Raw genomic sequence first — 19,526 nt, 5'->3', positions numbered from 1 at the left:
TGTAAACGATGCAAACATTACGACAACATGACGAAAGAATTTCTGAGATGTTCAATATTATCACAAGACAGACGTGTTGGAAAAAATTTTTTTCAGAAATTCACCATAAATCGAAATATTGTGCTAGAGACTTCCAGTTTGTTGCCAAATGAAGGTACATGATTGAATATTACTAGAATGTAAGAGTTTTAGCTTATAATTGCGTTTTTGACCATTTCAAATTGAGTTAAAGTTGACCAAGCTTGAAATTTTGGCAGTTATCGTGATTTATATGAAAATATTTCAAAACTGATAAAAGCTACAACCATGAGTTATTTTCTGTTGTATTCTACATGAAATTGCACACATTTCCATATATAAAACTTTATGTAACGGCTAATAATATAGAACATTGCAAAAATTACGACAAAATGACGAAAAGAATTTCTGAAATTTTCGGCTGAGTTACCACGCTGGGCGTAAGAAAAAGTTTTTTTGGTGCGCTTCACCATAAATCGAAATATTGTGCTAGAGACTTCCAGTTTGTTGCAAAATGAAGGTACATGATTGAATATTACTAGAATGTAAGAGTTTTAGCTTACAATTGCATTTTTTTCGACCATTTCGGTCAAGTCAAAGTTGACAATTAAGGTTGAAATTTTTTTGTAGTCGACGCTTTTACGCCCCACTTGGCATTCAACAGACAATTTTAGTTGCGCTTAAAACGCCCAACAGGCGTTTAAGGGTTAACTCAGTTCAGGGCGCTTTTCTTGCTTCTAGTTAGCGTCAATGAATCTCTAGATACTTTATTTATAAATGGCAAGGTTATTTTTTTATACGAAGTGTTTTTAAGTCAAAATATAACTTAAATACATCTCTTTGAAATTAATTTAGCTATTCTTTTCGTTAATAGATGACGTTAGCCGTTTAGGGGCATTTGTTTCGTAAAAAATCAAGATTCCATTCGCTTTTTCACTTGATTTCATCATAACATGAGCTTTATGTATTTATCGCTTATCGCATAAAAATAGCAGTACAGTAAACTCTTTTATTCGCGGTCTCATGATTCATGCGGACTCAGGTATTCACGGATTTCTCTTTACAATCTATCCATTATTCGCTGAAAATTCGCCCATTCGCAGTATTTTTCACTGAGAAACATTCACTAAATACTGTATTTTCATCTCATTTTCAAGACTAAATGAACTTTTTGTGATAAAATACTCAGGTAATGCTCGAGTTATAATAATTCACCTTATGATAATACAAGTTTGCAACGGGGTAAGCAATTAATATTAAAACGAGAATATTTTTTTATAAAATATAAAATTATCAGGCAGCGAGAGAGACCAAATTACAATAGACAACTTGTCCTCCATCTCTTTATCCCATCTTCTAGTTAAAAAAGTAAAAGAGAATGATAAAAGTATTGTTTAGTAACGTTATACTCTTGCATAAATGCGTACAGCCATAAACAACTGACCAAGAAACTGTTGTTTAGCTTATAACCGAATTGGATAACAACAACCGTTTACCTGGTATTTCAACCATCGTACGGTAATAAACAATTACCTTACATTATGGCACAAATGACGTTATGTAGAATAGGACTGATATATTTTTACATTGCACCCTTATTCAGTATGGATAAAAGATCGTCAAGGAAATATACTGCTAAATTTAAGCTGCAAGTTGTAGCTGAAGCTGAGAAAACAATGTTCAAGCTGCTAATGACTATACAGGTAGTCGTCGACTTACGACCTATGCGACTTACAACTAACCGACTTTACAACGGCTGCGACAATATAATATATATAATAATATTTAATTTTATATTTTGCTAAAATACGCCGAAATGCCAGACGATACTTTTTTCCGCTTATCGGCAGTGCGCTCATATCCGAGAGATGCTCAGCTTTCGCAGCATAGTGTGTTTGTGTCGTTCAAAATGGTAAAAGATTCATATTTTTGTAATGTATTTTGTATTTCTATTTTTGCAAATAAATCAAAGGTAATAACAAATTACCGTGTTTGATGGCTTATAATACGCATGTCTGCATAGGACGCACCCAATTTCAGCAGGATACTGAGGGAAAAAATAAAGTTTCCTAGCCTATGCTCATATGAATTTGGTAAGTAAAAACTGTAGTATTAGGTTATCATATGCATATTGTTTCTTACCAACAGAATCAACAAAACATTAATAACGAAATTTACCATATTTATATTTATCAAAATATGTATTATACAATCAGCCATTTACTACGATCGAATGTTTCATTCTGCTGCTGAAAGCTACCTCACAGGTTTACCAATAGATCGCAAACACATTCATTTGTAAACATTGTTTCTTACTGCCAGAATCAACAAAAACATTAATAAAGATGTTACCTACGGTAATATATGTTATATATATCCATTATATATTATAAAAGTATGCAATCAAGGGGTAAAATTCAATAAATAAAAGTGTTTCCTATGTAACAGCTCGAGTCTCATGAGCAACTGAACAAAGCCATGTTATTATTCTTAAAAGAGAATGCTAGCACGAGTTACAAAGTATCAACTCAACGGCCTTGTTATTATGCCTAAAGAGAATGGTAGCAGGAATTGTCAACCACCAATTGATCGGCCATGTTGTTATGCGTAAAGAGAATGTTAGCAGGAATTGCCAACTACCAACTGAACGGCCTTGTTATCCGTAAAGCTTCTCGAGATAATCACCAATAGGTGGCAGCACACGCATTAAAATTTATATCTATAAATGTGGAATGCGGCGATCCGCTGTAGACAACGATAATGATATTAACATTTTAATGAAAATATCGATAATAACAACGAGATATTGATTATAATACTAGCAGTAGTAATTGCGTGATGGTAGTGTGATAATGATAAATAATTATAATAAACTTTTGTTTTTAACAGGTTATTAGGATAACACTGAATTTTACGCAAGGCTACAACATCTACGTGACGTTACATGTATAATTTCGCCAAAATCTAAAATTTTGAGCCTACATTATGTACATAGGATTTTTATTATTTTTAGGCCATTTTTTTGTTAAAAAGTGTGTCTTATACGCCATCAAATACGGTATGTATTTAATTCAAACCTATAAATAAACAAAAGTAAACAATACTTCATACGTGTAGCCGATTGGCAATGCAAATGGCGGATAAGAAAATGTAAACAGACCAGACAGATGGTTTGAATGCCTACAATAAAAATGTTAAATACAGTAATAAAAGTAAGTATTAATCAAGGAGTTCAAGCATAAGATTTCATATGCTAAACGTAAAAAAGGGATTTTGACAGAGGAAAAATCTATTTCTGAGAAGGTCCCGTGTCACCCGTGAAATTCCATTACAGCACGCAATTTCTAGGTATAACAATGCTAGATATACCAGAGAAAAGAGCTTTCAGGAAAGCTGGGGTTACTACCCCCAGTCGACCGTCTTTTAGAAGACGCTGGTATAATGAAGGGTGAGTGAAATACCACTACCACGGAAATATACCAAAGATCTCTCCTTATCAAAACCCCGTAAAAGAGCGGTGAGCGTTACAGCTCCCACACCCAACACCCGCCAGGACGGCGACACCAGCGCCACCTACTTCATTCCATGCTAGCACTAACCCCAGACTTGGCACGCAAGAAGGGGAGGAGTACTAGACTAGACAGGGAGGGTCACCGGGTGACACGGAGGGGACCTTCTCAGAAATAGATTTTTCCTCTGTCAAAATCCCTTTCTGAGTCCAGTCCCGTGTCAGCCGGTGAAATAGTGATAGAGAATCATGCCAAGACTGCTACTACTGGAAAACAAGAGGGGTAACCTGAAGAAAAGGCAAAATTGTAACGAAAATAACTTTAATTAAGGAATCTCTTCCATGAAGCAAGAATACTTAAAAGTAAGGCAACTTAATTTTACGGCACACCAAAAAAAAACTTAACACTACAAAACACTGGAGGTCTCCGGACTGATGGGGAGAAAACCTCAAAAATCTTAAAATTACTTAAAAGTAGTGAAACATGAAATGTGCACAGAACAAGAAATACAACTTTAAAACTATATATGTAAACTTAGGCTTAAACATGTAAGAGACAAAACTAATAAAAATAACACACGAAATTATCCGGGGTACGTGGAGCCAACAAAAACTGTCCAGTACCCCGCAAACGAAACAATTATGGCTAATCAGGTTACAGTTTTCCATCATAAAATACAAATATATCAATATGAAGAGCTAGGCAGTGAGGCATAAACTACCAGGAAAACAAGCAGAGAAGCAAATGAGGTAGGCGGGCGGGGGGGGAAGGAAAGGATATAATTAATTAATGTGGGGAGAAGACACTTCCCACTGCTACAGTAGAATATTTCAGGGCTTGAGTGATTTTAAATAGTGGCGTTTAAACACTAGAGGTGACTTCCAACCCGTATATTTTGATAACTCTGAGAAGTCCATATTATGAAAATAATTAGTAGAAGTAGCCACTGCTCGAATATCATGAACTTTAGGAACTGAGTCTGGGTTGGCTTGTTTAATGAAATACAGAATCTGTTGTCTTATACCATTAAGGGAAAGAGTACCACCTTTCTCCCTGATAAAAAGAGGACCCGACTTACTCTGTGGAGTTCTTGAGAGATACGATTTAAGTGTATGGACTGGACATAAAGATTGATCTTGAGGAAGGGGCACCACCTTCCAGGAGACCACCTGTCCTGTGGGTCTTCGTTTTTAGCTAAAAACTACGGTCAGGAGAGAGGAGGACTTCTCCGGATGGGAGAAAGTTAACAAAATTATCACCTCTAGTGAGAGCTGACAGCTCTGAAATTCTAGCGCCTGAAGCCAAACTAAGTAAAAATAAGGTTTTCCTTAACAGATCTAGATAAGAGCAATGTAAGTTATCCAACTCTGACGCTAGTTTAAGGACGTCATTGAGAAACCAAGTAACTGAATGTGGACGTGACACTGGTCTCAGACGAGCGCATGCTCTGGGGATGGATGAAAAATAAGAATCTGTAAGGTCAATTTTAAAGCCGTAAAGAAATACTTTCTTCAATGCCGACTTGACTGTGGTAATAGTGGCCGGAGCCAGGCCTTTTTCAAACAGTGACCTAAAGAAGGAAATTCCTAAATTAGTCGTCATGATTTTGGCTTCAGAAGCTTTCAGGAAGGAGGCTAACTTTTGACTGCTGAGTCATATTGCCTAATAGTAGAATCTCTTTTATCTGATTCTAAAAACAGAGTGTTGACAGGGTCAATGTTTGCTCCTTTTTGAGCTGCGAACTTTATAAAGTCCATAAAGCTAGGGCATCTTGAATCCTTGAGGAAGCTGACACAGTCTTGGTTTGTACTGTCTGGGTCAGAATGGGCTTGGGAATCAAGATTCCGTAAGCCCAGTTCCTGGAGGAGAGGGAACCAATTGCTCTTTCGGCCAATAGGGGCCACCAGAGCTGGTTGACCTTTGAATGTCCTTAGTTTGTGTAAAACTTTCAGCAGCAAATTTATTGGAGGGAAACAGATAAATTCTCTCCCAATTGTTCCAATCTACTGTCATTGCGTCTGTGGCGAACGCCTGAGGGTCCAGGTTGGGGCTACGAACAGGGGAGCTTGAAGTTGCTCTCTGCGCGAACAGATCCACTTGGAGTCCCGGGACCCGCAGCAAATCCACTGAAAAGATTCGCGTCCAGGGACCACTCCGTCTCCAACGGAGCAGTCCTGACAGGGAATCCGCCACCACGTTCGGACACCTGCCAGGTGGGTGGCTGACAGGTGCCAACCGTGCTTGTTCGCCAGGGAGAAGATAGCTACCATTACTTGGTTTACTCGACCTGATTTGGAGCCGCCCTGTTGATGCAATGAACCACCACTGCGCTGTCTAACACCAACCTGATATGAAACCGATTGGGAGGGCGGATTTTCTTCAGTGTCAGAAAGACCGCCATGGCTTCCAGGGTGTTTATATGGAACTGCTGAAACATTGTGACCACGTTCCCTGTACTTTTGTTTTGGTGAATATCCCCCAGCCGCTTAGAGAAGCGTCTGTGTGGATAACTAGTGCCGGAGGGGGATACTGAAGTGGGACTGTTTTGGACAGGCCCTGACTGTGGTCCAAGGCCGCAGCCTTGTCTTTAAGATCCGAGGGATAGAGGAGACCTTGTCCCTGAGCTTGGTGTTTGCCCGCTCCGCCACACCCTGTTTATGTCCTTTAACTTGGCTTTCAAGAGCAGGTCTGTTACTGAAGCAAATTGGAGAGACCCGAGGACCCTTTCCTGGGACCGACGGGATGCTGACTGATTTTTGAGAAACCTCTTGGTGAAAGACGCTATCTCTTTCCTCTGGAAGGAGGGAGAGACAACGCGTGTGGGAGGACAGGTCCCACTGAAGACCCAGCCATTGAAACCGAGACTCGGAGTCAGGCGGACTTCTCCTGTTCAGCTGAAACCCAATGACTCTAGGAAACTGGTGACTATGGACGTGGCTTTCTGACACTCCGGCACAGTTGGAGCCCAGATTATCCAGTCGCCCAGGTACGCTGCTAGGGAGATTCCTTGGGACCGAGCTGCTGTACTACCGTATCCGCCAGCTTGGTGAATATCCTGGGTGCAATGTTCAGACCGGCGGGCATGACCCTGAAGGAGTAGGCTTGGTTCCCGAGTCTGAAACCAAGGAACTGTGAGAAGTTCCGCGCAACTGGGACGTGATAATAAGCGTCTGAAAGATCGATAGAGGTGGTGACGGCCCACGCGGAAGTAGAGTCCGGACCTGAGCTACCGTAAGCATGCGAAACTTGTCGCATTTTATGTAGAGATTTAGACGCGACAGATCCAGGATCACTCTTAGCTGATCGGAGCCTTTTTTGGGGACAGTGAATAGCCTGCCTTGAAATTTTAGGTGCCTTGCTTTCTTTTTATTGCCCGCTTGTTGAGCAATCCTTTTACATAATCCCGTAGGATTGATGTGGGTGGCTGGTAAAATCTGTTTGGAGGGGGAGGATTCTTGATCCAGCTCCACCCCAGTCCCTGCACATTTTTTGGATAATATAAAATGTATATGTAGGTTAGTCATACTTAGGATATATGATGGATAATATACGGTAGGTACAGAATACATGTACATATGTGGTTGGTCGACTTACGACGAGATCGACTTCCGACTGCTCTGTCAGAACCTAATGCAGTCGTAAGTCGACGACTACCTGTACTGTAAATTATCGTGCATTGGCAACATGGATGAAACTCGATTGTAATTAAAATGGGGGAGAAAATATTTTAATAAAAACTACTAGGCATGAAAAAACACATTACTGCTATTTTTACACCAAAAACGATAAATACATAAAGCTCGTGTTATGATGAAATCAAGTGAAAATAATGAACGGAATCTTGTATTTTTTTACACAAAACAAACGCCCAAACGCCATTGTCATCTATTAATGAAAATAATAGATAAATTAAGTTCACGACGAGACGTATTTTAGTTATATTTCGACTTAATAACACTTCGTATACCAAAAAATAATCTTGCCATTTACAAATAAAGTATCTAGACTCTAGAGATTCATTTACGCTAACTAGAGGCAAGAAAAGTGCTCAGGAAAATGCGGCAAAATAAACACCACATAAACATTTCCAAACCAGAACATTAATCACTATGATCGCAATTTATAATACAAAAGCAATTTAAGAATATATACAATGTTATTGAATACAGTGAATTAAGGCGTAAAATTTTAAAAGATCCATGGAAAAGATGCATATTCATTACGTTGACGTTTGTATAATACGATATGTGAATATAGCGTACAGTATAATGTAGGCTACGCTACAGTGTATGTATACAATATACCATGGTGTAGGCTAAGCTAATTCTTCTTTGTTATTCAATTTCTCTTTGTATTGAATTATCATAAGTCACTTTGCATGAAAAGTTAAGTATACAGTACCTTAGTTTTACCACACCACTGAGCTGATTAACAGCTCTCCTAGGGCTGGCCCGAAGGACTAGACTTATTTCACGTGGCTAAGAACCAATTGCATGAACCTCCAGAATTAGCTGATATTAATAATTACTATACCGTGTATGTAAAGTGTATATTTTAGTGTAGGCTAGGCTACCATATATGTATACATGGTACCGAATACCCTATTGTAGGCTAGGCTATGTTCAAGATATGTTTTGGTATTTCTTACTTTTTCCCAATACAGTAAACGATGGTTTTTTTTTGGAACCTAACCCCATCGTAAGTAGGATGATACCTGTATAAGCATTTTTAGCTTGTTTTGTGAGTGTTTGAACTATCAAAATAGGCAGTTCTAAGTGTTTTAGAAGGGTTCTAAGTATTCTCTGGTTATAGATATTCACAGGGGGTGTGGTATGCATCCCCCCCAAATATGGGGGTTTACTGTAATGTGTTCTTTCATGCCCAATAGTTTTGATTAAACTACTTTCTCTCCAATTTTAATTATGGTTGAGTTTCATCCATGTTGCCGATGCATGATAATTTATAGTCATTAGCAGTTTGAACATTGCTTTCTCAGCTTCAGCTACAACTTGCAGCATAAATTTAGCAGTATATTTCCTTGCTGATCTTTTATCCATACTGAATATGGGTATAATATAAAATATATCAGTCCTATTCTACTTAACGTCATTTGTACTATAACCTATGGTAATTGTGTATTACCGTACGATGGTTGAAATACAAGCAAAAAGGTTGTTGTTATCAGATTCGGTGATAAACAAAACAACAGTTTCTCGGTCGGTTGTTTATGGCTGTATGCATTTACGTAAGAGTATAACATTACTAACAATACTTTTATCATTCTCTGTTACTTTTTTAACTAGAAGATGGGATAAAGAGTTGGGGGAAAAGAAGCTGGTCTATTGTAATTTGGTCTCTCTCGCTGCCTGCGCCCACATGAAATTTAAAAGTATTTTATAAATATTGTCTTATCGGTATTAATTGCTTACCCCACTGTAAAATCGAATTATCATATGGTGAACTATCATAACTTGAGCACTACCCGAGTATTTTAATAGTTTTATCACAAAAAGTCCATTTAGTCATGAACACGAGATGAAAATATAGTAATTAGTGGATATTTCTTAGTGAAAAATACCGTGATTGGGCGGATTTTCAGCGAATGTGTATACAGTAAACCCATGTATTCGCGTTCTCATGATTCGCGGACTCACGCATTCGCGGGTTTCTCTGTGGAACATATCTAGCCATTATTCGTGGAAAATTCGCCCATTCGCGGTATTTTTCACTGAGAAATATTCACTGATTACTGAATTTTCATATAATTTTCATGAATAAATGCACTTTTTGTCATAAAACTACTAAAATACTCAGGTATATGCATTTTTACAGGGGTTTTCTGTGTTTAAACTATCAAAATGGGCAGTTCTAAGTGTTTTTAGAGGGGTTTTAAGTATTCGTGGATTTTAGCTATTTGCAGGGGGGGGTGGGACGCATCCCCCCGAATAGGGGTGTTCACTGTATATGTTCCATAGTGAAATTCGCGAATAGGTGAGTCTGAGAAATCGTGAGACTGCGAATATGGGGGTTTACTGTATTTCAATAGTTCAAACACCAAAGGTCAACACCCCCCCCAAAAAAAATGCTTATGACTGCCTAATTTAAGACAGCAGTTCAAACACCAAATATACCTTAAACTATCATCCTAAAACCCTTTAATATAATTTCAATGTCATCTACATCATTACCTTTAAAAATATATAGCTTACAGCTATGTGTGAAACTAAACTCAAGTCCCCCTACATTCAATCACAGCCATTTTCTCTCATACAGTATTGAAGCTGTCCTGTTTTCTTTTTCAGATATGGGTAACATTGGGAATTCACAAGTAGAGTTAAATGCTGTACAGTACTTAAATATTTAAATATGCATTGACAAAAAATACCAAATTATAATTGGAATCAACAATGATAAAAGATTTCTCTTGTGTATGTATATGTTACAATGATGTACTAATTTTCAAATACTAATATTAATGTAAACAGAGTAAAATGTTATTCCACTTACAGAATCCATTTATACTGTATTACATATCATACTGATCTGTTATCATCGTAATATGTATAAAAAAACTGCTCATCCCGACATATGTAATGTTTACGTTCTGAGAATCAGCTGATTGAGACTACTACCAAAAGAGTTACGAATTTAGTTACTACAATACACAAATGTATTAATGGAATTATTTTTAATTTTGTACATAAAAGTTTATGACAGTAATTCATATTTCATTGAGAGAGAGAGAGAGAGAGAGAGAGAGAGAGAGAGAGAGAGAGAGAGAGAGAGAGAGAGAGAGAGAGAGAGAGAATAGTATTTACATTTGAAGTCTCAGTACAGTTGCTGGGGATGAGATTTTGTTAAACTAGCTGACGAAGAGAGTACAGTATTACCTTGTGTTGCTTACATATGAAATTTGGATTTCAAATATTTTTTCAGTGATTAGAGATGAAACACCAACAGTGATAAAATATTCTCTTGCGTACTGTTATAATGTGTGTGATAATCACAGAGTCAACTAGACTTGTAATGAAGTACGGTTCAGTAAATCACGGAAAGAAAAAATATGGCAACATGAACCTACAGTAAAAACAATGACAAATGTCGGGACGATTTTTTTTTTTTTTTTTATACATATTACGATGATAATAAATGGGTATAAATGGATCCTGTAATTTATTGAGAGAGAGAGAGAGAGAGAGAGAGAGAGAGAGAGAGAGAGAGAGAGAGAGAGAGAGAGAGAGAGAGAGAGAGAGAGAGAGAGAGAGAGAGAGAGAGAGAGATTTTTTGTGATTTTGCAAGATTTTAATTTTACTGTTTCCATTAATATTAATATCTGAAAATTAGTTAATCACTATTTTATAAAAAAAACGTATTTAGTTACTCTATGAAAAAGTTCATGAATTAGTGAACTTTCCACAATATATTTGGAGATAAGTTTCACAGAAAAACCTGCGATTAACTGAAGGAGCGACTGCTGATCCGTGATCCAGCGGGGACCCACTGTAATACAGTTGCATATTTTAAGAATAATGATAATTTATAAATCTGTTGTTTTATGTACTGTATGCAATTATATTTCATGCATTATTTTCATATCTAACTGTAACTTACGATCAGGCGCCATTTGCATCCAGGTCATGTTTACATTCTTAAAATCATCAGTCAACTGCATTTTACTGACATCTCAGCCATTAGTTGCTAAATGAAACGCATTTCGGAGATTCGTTTTTCGTAAATTATCATAGTCGGGTTTAAAAATGCAACTTCCTTTATTTATAAATGCAGTAAATTAAATGAAGTAAAGGTGTGATTTCACCAGTATTGGATGTTGCTTTTGCCTCTTCCACATTATTTGTTTCTCCAGCCACAGCTACAACCATGAATTTAGTGGCATACTTTCACAACACTTTCCTCTCCATTGCGTGAAGGATGAGTAAAGATTTCTCTTATTTTTATTTATGGAAGTCACCATTGAAAATTTGCAAATTTTTAGCAAGTCGACAACTTTAACTCAGCCCTTAATAAACATTATTAGTTACGGTAACTGACAACTGCAAACAGCTATTTCCCGATTGATTATTTATGTCAGTACTCGCTGTTGTTTGTGTGTGTCTTGCACACAGCAGTAAGCAGTTGTTAATTATAAGAAACGGTAACGAATTCTTATACAAGTCCCAAGGTTGGTAAGTCTGATTTAATGTGTGAAGATTCACATTTAACCCAATGAACTTTGGCTTCTAGCCCTATTTATTTGTTAAAGCTAACTCCAGATATAATATGCATTATCAATGGTATATACCTACTAAAACTGAGACAGGCATAAAAATCCTGCCTAGTGCAATTTATTGAAAATGCATCTCTCACTGTACACGATATTATAGGTGATGAATCATGTTTTTGGATGAAATTTTAATGACCACATGATACATGAGTATACATGCAAATTACAGATCTTTCATATGCTGTAAATTTTTTAGTTTCACAGAATGTTTTCGTTGGAAATAAACTGTACTTGTGTATTTACGGAGCAAGCCTCAGTTCCAAATTCCGAAAAAGTCCAAAATCTGAAACATGTGGCACTGCCCTCGTAGCCGCTCAAGAACTAATGGCGGCTGATTTAACAAAGTTGCGGATCATGAGAATTGCCAGACCATGGAGTACCAGATTTAAGAAGTCCGACTGTATGTGTGTATAATTACTCGGTAAATGTTGCTAATTTTAATTCTTTAATCTTCTACTATTTAATGTTAGCTGTAATTGTAACTGTGCAATACTGTACAAGATATAAAAAATGTTAGAATGACTTTATAACTTGGCTGGTAATTTTGCAAGTGATCTGGCAAAGAGGTTGTGCACTAGCAAAAATATTCACTTTCCAATCGTGTGTGTGTGTGTGTTCAGCACTAGCAAAAAATAGTCACTTTCCAATCATTGTGTGTGTGTGTTAAATTTGAAAGTTTGCTCAGTCAGGGGATTACATTCAAGTAAGCATGACTCCTGGGGTCTAACCATAAAGGTCATAAAAGAAGTTGGAACCCAAGTGCTTCTGTAAATAAGGCATTTACTGGGAGGATGCACACCTTACATAAGTTTTACCCAATTTCTTGACCCACCAGTATTCCAACTGATAGCATTTCGTTCAAATTACTAGAGTGAAATAATCAACATGAAATCATGCATATAGTAGTAATAAATTTCTAACTTGCATTGGGATCAAAACCAAGACTCTCATATGCCAGGTGAGGCTACTACCAACTAAGTGACACAGGCTGCTACCAACTAAGTGACACAGGCTGTAAAATAAGTTGGAACCTAAGTACTTCTATACCTAGGACACTACATAGGCAGGCTGCGCAGCTTATATACTGTACTTAACAAGTTTTACCCAACTCATAGCATTTAATTGGAATTGTCCCTTCATTGCATCATACAATTAAATTTCCAATTTACATCAGGATCAAAACCAGGACTCTCTAACAAAAGGCAAGAGACCCACCAACTGACCCACACAAGACATGAAAGTATTTCTGTTCCTGAGGCATACCAACAAAGTTTTACCAACCTTCCTAACCCACCAGCGACCCAATTGATAGGATTTCACTTGAATGATCCCTTCTGCATGAATATGAATACGATAGAAATAACTGACAAGTAGAACAGTAATAAATTTCTAACTCAAATTGGGATCAAACCCACGACTCTTATATGAAAGGTAAGGGCACTACAAACTAACCCACCCTGGTTATAAAACCCTCACCCACTAGTGACCCTATAGGTAGCAATCCATTTGAAATACCTCTTCCAAGTGAACAACCTGGAAATAATCAACACACATGTAACAAAAATACAGTTCTAACCCATGTCAGGAATGATTCCAGAAATCTCAAATGGAAAGTATGAGAACTACCAAATGACTCCCACAGGTCATGAAAGAATTTGGGGCACGCTAAATACTAATGAATGTTACCTATCAGTGACCCATCAGAGAGCATTTCATACAGTCTGACCCTTCAGAGCGAATAAGGAAATAACCAACAAAATCATGTGAGTTAGAAATTCATTTCTACTAATTTCTAACTCACACTGACACCAAAATCAGGGCATTCAAATAACAAGCAAGTGCACTAACCACTAACTAACATAGATCTAAAAAGATGGAAACTGAGTATTTCTGTATCTGAGGCATTACCAGAGAAGGTTACACTTTGCATACCAACGAGTTACCCAATTCTGTGATCCACCAGTTACCCAACTGATACCATTCCATTCGAATTAAACCTTCTGGGCAAAGATGATGGAAATAAGCAACATGTGTAATAGAAATAAATCTAACTCACAACAGAATAATACCCAGGACTCAGATGAAAGGCAACTAACCCACACAGGTCATAAAAGAAGTTGACACCAAAGTATCTCTGCATACGAGGTATTACCTGGGCAATGTACACACCTTGCATAACAACAAGTTTTTCCTAACTTTCCTTCTCATTAGTGACCCAACACATAGCAGTTCATTTGAATGACACATTCTGAGAGAATATGATGGAAATAATCAAAACAAAATTACATGTGTAACAAAAATAAATTCATAACTCACATCAAGATTACACTCAGGACTTTCAAATGTGGCGTATTCACTGAGAAGTTAATTTGAAATGCTATCAGTTGGGTCACTAGTGGGTTGGGGATTTAGGTAAAACTTGCTGGTATGCAAGGTGTAGAGCCAGCTAAGGTAAGGTACGGGAGTGCTCAGGTCTCAACTATTTTTTTTTTTTTTTTTTTACCTGTGTGGGTTAGCTGGTAGCATCCTTGCCTGTCATTTGAGAATCCTGTGTTCAATCTGATGCAAGTTACAAATTTGCTTCTATTAAGCATGTTGGTTATTTCCATCACAATCACTCACATGGGGTAATTCAAGTGGAATGCTATCAACTCAGTCACTGGTGGGTCAGGAAGGTGGGTAAAACTCACAGGTATGCAAAAAAGTGCACAGAGTACCCAGCTGATGCCTTAGGAATGGAAATAATAATAATATAACCTGTGTGGGGTATTTGGCAGTGCGATGCTTTTAATTTAAGAGTCCTGGGTTTGACCCTGATGACTTGAAAATTAATTTTGATTACACGACTATGTTGATTACATCCATTGTAAAAGCTGGTTATAAAAACGAGTGGCTGGATCAACAAAACTCAGAACTTTTCAATGTACCTCCTCCTTCCAACAACTGTTACCTTCATTAAGATATTGTACAAACTTGTTTCAAAACATTCCTCATTCTAGATATAAAAATTAGATTTAAAAAACTCATCTGAGTATTGAGTGTATGTAAAAGTGTACTTAGCAGTAATGAGCTTCAGTGGTAAGCTGGGTAATGCAGTCTGAAAATGGTGATATTCAAAAGTTTACATCTGATATGTAATGCAATACTGTAACACTTGGTATTCTAATTTTAATGTTGTATACACAACATTAAATTTTCTACTTAACATTCAAATGGATAATTTTAATCTCAAGTGAGTCAGGTATCATAATTTTAAGAATATCAATCCTTTTTACACACTATCTTTGCTTTCCTTTCACAGGGGCATAATGTGATTTGGTACATTTCATTGTTTTTAAGTGATTTTTGTATTTCCATGGATTTTTACATGCTTCTCACTAATGTCAAGTTAAATAAACTGGTGATTGTCAATTTTTGTTTTTCCATTACTTTTAACAAAAACTTCATAAAGTTGGCATTAAACTTCATAAAGTCAACAATGCCAGAAAATGAAATGATGTTACGCGGGTATTACTGCAATTTCATTTATTTTCTATTTACTTTAATCCAGTGATTTTCAAAAATTTTTTCAGCAATGCACAAGATGCCGAATCAACCAACAAGTTGAAAATGCCTCACATAAGTAAATATAAGTTTGCCGGGGCTGTATATTAAACTGCACTTCCACTTGACATACAATAACAACTTGAATGTACAATTCTAAAATTATCAATAAATTATTACTTATTAAAATAGTTCATTAGACCATAGAGCTATAAATCTTAGCTGTCACAGGGCTGGACCCTCGAATTACCAAACCAAACCCTTCATGGCCTGATAAGTAGAGGATTAAGCTCCAACAAACTTCTAATAGTAGACAATACAACCATATAAGAGACTAAGTAAAATAGATTTTAGGTAATAATAAAAAAAACTGACACTTACCTTAAATCTGTTGTAAACCAGGTCTGCCTTTTCTCTGACTTCGTCATCGTATTTGTATCTTCTGCACTGTGAAAGGAAAGAATTTTTATATTTAATTACTGCAAAGTGAAAAACGAGACTATTAAAAAGGAAGATACTTAGGGCTCAGTTATTAAATCACTGTATGGAGATGAAGATTATGAGCAATGACATTTTAAAGGACATGCTATGATTCAAGTGAATTAATTATTTGATATGATAAAAATGAAAATTTTTATGATAAAATTATCTGGATACTTACCTACTGTTAAAGTTAGTTTGTATCTTTGCACCGTTAGGTGTGAATGACATTCAAAAAACAAAATAATGCTTGGCTGTAGCTGCTGGGACTGTCTTTGTAATCACCTGTTTCCCACTATGTGGCATTGGAATGTTTGCATTCTTGCCATAATTCTTCATGATCACCCACGATGATGTGGGGAGGTTGGGTGGGCTTCCACTTTAACAGCGGGCAAGTATCCAAATAATTCATTCCATCAAAACAGTTTTCATTGTTTGGAATGAGTCTTACCGGCACTGGCATAAGGCACCATCATATACTAGGTGACCATAGCTATCTTATGATTGAAGGGATTTACTGTACTTCGAATTTTTACCACTTATTAAACAACTAATAGTTAAAATACCTAGGTAAGAAAATTTTTAAAAATTCTATCTCTAAGTTTATGAATTTTGCAGTTGCAGAAAACAGCATTTTTTATAAATTATATATAAAAAAGTAGCAATAAAAAATAATTTTCCTTATGCTTAATTAAAGATATATAGTTATACTACATGCTGTGAGAGTTTCACTGAATTTGGTTCTGTCTTCTTTGAGGTGTGGTCCTTTACTTTTTAAAACAAAAGTTAGTTTTGCGAAAATGGCGAAAGAAAAAATATTTTGCTCATTTTGTAATAACTATGAAACTATGATAGTTCGAAAGCTGATTTTTGTAGTAGAAGTATTTCTTCATATAAGGAACATCCACTGAAATTTACAAAATAATCAGGTAGAAAGAAATATGCTCCCTGCTTGGTTTCCTCTTGGGCAATGACATGTATGACATTTCTCCAATGGAGACAATTGCCTTTTGTTCTGATTTCTTATGTCTTTTCGATTCTCATAGTTATTACATATTTCTCTTACAACAAATCTCTTCTTTGCTCCCATTATGGCAGAAAAAATGGTGCTCAGAAAAGCACTAAAATGCTGGGCGTAGCATGACTCATGAAGTACACTATGGCACTACGTGATGCGCCCGAAGGAAATGTTGCCATATGCTTACATATTTCTTTTATTTGTGAATAGACACACTGTATAGGTATCCTGAGGAAATAAAACATTCTACTCTTACCCTGTGTCAAACAAAATAAATTGACCCTTAAATGATTTTACCTATGATAACATAAATTTCATATACATGAATGGTGATGAGGGAGATCGCTATTCATTTGTATATAGTATGTCAATTTACATGTGGTTATTTTACTGTAAAAGTAAGAAAAGAAATATAAAAACAGGTAAAGAAATACAAAACTGTAAAAATAAGTCAAGATATACAAAACATTATATGTAAACTGTTTTGCACAGTACATCTATGGTGCTACTTTTGTTGAAATCTCAACAAGAGAGATTGTACTTTTCCACAAGTTATGGTATAGTTTTATGTATTCTCTTTAAATTTACATAAATTGGAAATGTGTATTATGCAGAAGAAGGATATTAAGTTCTGTTGTGCTTGTATTTGGTAACGATAAGCGTTGTTTTCACTGTTTCATGTATTTAATTGTAAATATACAGGTAACAGTGCTTAACTACTGCCAAAGACAGTTGTGAGAGGCAGTCTCTTCACAGCCTTGATACAGTGCGGTTCTAGCTAGTAAGGACTCAAGAGGGGAATGCAGCCATAGTTGTCGGTGCCTTCAAATCCACTTTAGTATTCGTTTTCATTTGGGAAAAATTTCTTTAGGATATGCATATCTAAATGTAAGGAGAATTTCTTGCGGTGTGCTTTGGATGAGGGTTACGAAGTAGAGATTGTGCTCATGCCAATCTGATTCTACTGTATTTCAAGCTAGGGACATTGAATGCGCCAACAGTAAGTTTATATCGTTTATGTTTAGATTAATATACACAACGCAATGGATTGATTTAATCACAATTTGAACTAGCATAAGAATGAAGTAATCTGGGTGTCGTAGTATAAGACTTAGGCTAAGGCTACAATTAGGTTAGTACGTTTCGAACCGTTTAGGCTATATGATAACCCTGACAATCTGAAATGCTCTACTTATTCTGAATGAGTCAGAATAACTTTCATGAGTCACAAGACAAATGGGATGCCTTGAGCAAGTTACTATGATCTCATATTTTCTTAAACGATATGACTAGAGAGAACAGGATATTTTAGTGGGTGATGCACGTATATCAATGATTTCAAACAAAACAAGATCAGAAAATTTGTTAAAAGTTTTGTTACAATTTGTCACTCACTGTGCCATACAAATGAACAAAATTGTCAATACAGTAAAACCCCCGTATTCGCGGGGGATGCGTACCACACGCCCCCGCAAATAGCTAAAACCCACGAATACTTAGAACCCTTCTAAAAACATTTAGAACTGCCCATTTTGATAGTTCAAACACACACAACTAAAAATGCTTATACAGGTGTTATCCTACTTACGATGGGGTTAGGTTCCAAAAAAACCATCGTTTGTTGGAAAAAACTAATCTTGAATACAGCCTAGCCTACACTAGGGTATTCAATGCATGTATACATATATGGTAGCCTAGTCTACACTAAAAAGTATACTCTATACATACACGGTATAGTAATTATTAATATCAGCTAATTCTGGAGGTTCATGCAGAGTGACTTATGAAAATTCAATACAAAGAGAAATTGGATAACAAACAAGAATTAGCTTGGCCTACACTATGGTATATCGTATACATATAGGGTAGCGTAGCCTACATTATACTGTACTCTATATTCACATATCGTATTATACAAACATCAACATAACGAATATGCATCTTTTCCATGGATCTTTTAAAATGTTATGCCTTAATTCACTGTATCCAATAATGTTGTGTATATTCTTATATTACTTTTGAATTAATACACTGTGATCATAGCCATCAACGTTTTGGTTTGGAAATCGATTACGCTTTAAGTTCATTTCGCTTAACTCCGTTCAGAGCGCTTTTCTTGCTTCTAGTTAGCGTAAATGAATCTCTAGATAATTTATTTATGTGGGCAAGGTTATTTTTCGTTATACAAAGTGTTTTTAAGTCGAAATATAACTTAAATACGTCTCATTGTGAAATTAATTTAGCTATTTTTTCGTTAACATGACGCTGGCCGTTTGGGGACATTTGTTTCATGTACAGATAATCAAGATTCCGTTTGCTATTTTCACTTTATTTCATCATTATATGAGCTTTACGTATTTATCGTTTATCGATGTACAATAAAAATAGCAGTAATGTGTTCTTTGATGACCAATAGTTTTGATTAAAATACTTTCTCTCCAATTTTAATTACGGTCGAGTTTCATCCATGTTGCTGATGCACGATAATTTATAGTCATTAGCAGCTTGGACATTGTTTTCTCAGCTTCAGTCACAATTTGCAGCATAAATTTAGCAGTATATTTCCTTGCCAATCTTTTATCCATACCAAATAAGGGTGTAATGTAAAAATATATCAGTCCTATTCTACTTAACATCATTTGTACTATAACTAAGCTATTTGTTTATTACCGAATGA

At 36.2% G+C, this 19,526-nt stretch overlaps 1 protein-coding gene across 1 annotated transcript in view; it reads right to left on the bottom strand.

Moving 5' to 3' along the window:
- The window catches only part of LOC136855761 (hepatoma-derived growth factor-related protein 2-like), a 203,265-nt gene that overhangs the window by 57,203 nt on the left and 126,536 nt on the right, over nt 1–19,526 (bottom strand). The window contains exon 13 of the mRNA XM_067133118.1: nt 15,733–15,798. Coding sequence (XP_066989219.1) covers nt 15,733–15,798 — 66 coding nt within the window. The remainder of the gene's footprint in view (nt 1–15,732; nt 15,799–19,526) is intronic.

Source organism: Macrobrachium rosenbergii, chromosome 33, assembly GCF_040412425.1.
Source record: "Macrobrachium rosenbergii isolate ZJJX-2024 chromosome 33, ASM4041242v1, whole genome shotgun sequence".
NCBI lineage: Eukaryota > Metazoa > Arthropoda > Malacostraca > Decapoda > Palaemonidae > Macrobrachium > Macrobrachium rosenbergii.
The sequence above is the reverse complement of the archived record's forward strand: the minus strand, read 5'-3'. Positions and strand labels throughout refer to the sequence as shown.